The sequence below is a fragment of the Diaphorina citri genome, unplaced genomic scaffold (assembly GCF_000475195.1).
Source record: "Diaphorina citri unplaced genomic scaffold, Diaci psyllid genome assembly version 1.1 scaffold2968, whole genome shotgun sequence".
NCBI classification, from domain to species: Eukaryota; Metazoa; Arthropoda; class Insecta; order Hemiptera; family Psyllidae; genus Diaphorina; species Diaphorina citri.
This window is the reverse complement of record NW_007380380.1, coordinates 2,162-5,142: the sequence shown is the minus strand read 5'-3', so window position 1 is coordinate 5,142 and position 2,981 is coordinate 2,162. Positions and strand designations below refer to the sequence as shown.

Here is a 2,981-nt window from a genome sequence, read left to right as displayed (position 1 = left end):
TATCGATCCTTGATTATTTACAGGAGGGATTTTCTTACTGACATACCGTAACGCCTACATCTACAATTCTACATGTAGAAACACAATGCCCGTTAAGAGGATCTAAGCTCGATATTCAAGCACTTATGAATACTTACCTATTTTAGACGTGCACTTCAAGTACAAGTACCAACAATTTAAGTACCTCTAACTGTTTAGATTCAAGTATGTACCGGGGACAAGAGAAAATCATCAAAAATTTGGAAAACTCCCCACACTCTTCAATTGCTCAAGCATCCGAGTATAGCATATTAGTGGATGCGCCAGATAAACCTGGTTTCTACTCTCTCTCTATTATTCTCACAATAGGTCGAATTTATCCAAGTAACTATTTGAGCTTCGCCACAAATAAATTTAGGTAAGTTTGACGAGCAAAACTCAAAGTAGATAATTAGACATGATATCACGAACGTAAAAAGCCAACTTTAGTAATTCTAAGAAAATGTCCATCAGCTCAGTAAAAGTTGTTTAAAAATCATATGATAGCCTAGGGTTTCTACTTACATATTTCCAGTCATTTCTGGTCTTGTCTTTGTTGGGCAATTTTCCCCGGATCTCGTTTTATTTTCAAGGAAAGTTTCCTATGGTTATAAACGTTATTACATATTTCCAGTGATTTCTGGTCTTGTCTCCCCGGATCTCGTTTTATTTTTCAAGGAAAGTTTCCTATAGTTATAAACGTTAGTAGGTATTTATTATAAATCGTCACGGCTTCTACATATCAATGACTAACAAATGTCCTTGTTTGGTTTGCTTTCCAGGGAAGATGAGGGTTTCATCAAGGAGGAGGAGAAACCGTTGCCTTCACATGAATTCCAAAGAAAAGTCTGGCTGTTGTTTGAGTATCCCGAGAGCTCACAGGCGGCCCGTGTGGTTGCCATTATTTCCGTGTTCGTTATTTTACTGTCCATTGTTATATTTTGTTTGGAGACGTTGCCGGAGTTCAAGCACTACAAAGTGTTCAATACGACCACGAATGGCACCAAAATTGAAGAAGACGAAGTGCCTGACATCACCGACCCGTTCTTCCTTATTGAAACTTTGTGTATCATTTGGTTCACGTTTGAACTGTCCGTCAGATTTCTTGCGTGTCCAAACAAACTCAACTTCTTCCGTGACGTGATGAACATTATCGACATCATCGCGATCATTCCCTATTTTATAACTTTGGCTACTGTGGTCGCCGAGGAAGAAGATGTGCTCAATCTTCCAAAAGCTCCCGTTAGTCCTCAGGATAAGAGTACGAATCAAGCCATGTCGTTAGCTATTTTAAGGGTCATTAGGTTAGTTCGAGTGTTTCGAATATTCAAGCTGTCTCGTCACTCCAAAGGACTTCAAATACTGGGACGTACGTTGAAGGCCTCTATGCGAGAACTTGGATTGCTCATATTTTTCTTGTTTATAGGTGAGTGTCAATTTATTCTACACATTATACCTAGTTCTATTTTATTCAGAGGGATTTTTGTAGATAGATACTATAAAGAGACCTGTATAATAGTTCTGAGGCTTTCAAAAGCAAAGGTAGGCTTCATGTTATGCCACTTTGTCAGTGACTTAACAGGGTTTTATTCCTTTGCATCTTAATACTGTCATGAGACCAAAGTGGTTTGGAACCACTGGTCTATTATGTTATTGTTAAGTTAAGGTACATTTTTAGTCTTCAAGGCAAGGTACTACTGAATATTGAAAACGGGGGGTACTCGTGACCCCAATGTCAGATTTCCACTTTGAAAGGAAGTTGTAACAGCCCGAAAAACTTTCAATCACTTCTCTTCCTCCTTTAACTTTGTCTTCTCTTGGCCAAGATGTAACGGATATGATATGTGACACAAAGGGGTTGATAATGTGTCAAAAAGGATTACGGAGCTTGACACAAACAAGGACAGACTTTCTAGTAGTTGTACAAAACTTTGTAATCTCCCTCTCTACGTTCCGTATTTAAACGTGCTTGCCGGAAGCGAAATTTCATGTTGAAAAAAGTTCTCTATTGAGCTTCAAAATAAAATATTTTGACTCTTTTGTTTGCGACATGTTCTTGGCTTCTTGGGGCTTTTTTTTACATCAAAGAGGTCTTTAGTTTATTTGAAAGACTCACGAGTTCTTTATTGATTTTTGAAAACAGGTGACATATTGTGTTGGTTTCTGACAGGTGCAAGTATAAGTAGATACCAATGTGCTGATCCGGTTATATTCTTCAAAACAGGTGACATATTGTGTTGGTTTCTCACAGGTGCAAGTATGAGTAGATACCAATGTGCTGATCCGGTTATATTCTTCACTTGAGATTTGTTATAAAGTCCATAGTTACATATCTGCTTGATGTTAGGTTATCGACTATGCGTTAGACTCGATGATCAAATGAGAAGCTTCTCTCTGTTTCTGAAGTCCATGTTTCATTTCCACACTAGCTGAGAATGGCTCATCTGTTCTAAAAGTACAAAACACAGTTTTTACAAAGCAAAACGATTCCAGGTATATATTTAAATATTTTTGTAATTTTTACTTTTTACATTCTACTATTCTACGTTAACGCACTATGCCCTTATGACGAATAACCAGACTAGGAAGGTACCTATACGTATTAGTTAAGATGAGATGGTATTTGGTGTACTCTTCAGAAGGTAGGTACCTATCTATTGACGGTTATATAATTAGAAAAAGTAGGTACATAATTATGTACATAAATACCGATTCTGAATACGGTTTGGATCCAGTTATACTAGGCTTATGTAAATATTAGGATTTGGGCCTTGTTCTTCCATTAGGTACCTACATACTCTCGATTCCATTGTAAATTAGGTTCCTATAGTCATATTTAGGTACTTACTGTGTAATAGTAGATATTCACAGGTCACGAGGGTCCTTAGGGCAGCCACTCACTATCAGGTAGACCTGAGAGGTACACCTGATCAGGTAGACCTGACAGGCACACCTGATCAGGT

The 2,981-nt window shown here is 37.8% G+C and overlaps 1 protein-coding gene across 1 annotated transcript; it reads left to right on the top strand.

The window, feature by feature from the left end:
* The first annotated feature begins 206 nt into the window (after window positions 1-206).
* On the top strand, window positions 207-2,463 carry LOC103519837 (potassium voltage-gated channel protein Shaker-like). Its single transcript, XM_008484925.3, has 2 exons — window positions 207-397; window positions 801-2,463. Exons 1-2 carry the CDS (start codon window positions 207-209, stop codon window positions 1,621-1,623), a joined length of 1,014 nt encoding a protein of 337 aa, XP_008483147.3. The 3' UTR covers window positions 1,624-2,463.
* The last annotated feature ends 518 nt before the right edge of the window (window positions 2,464-2,981 follow it).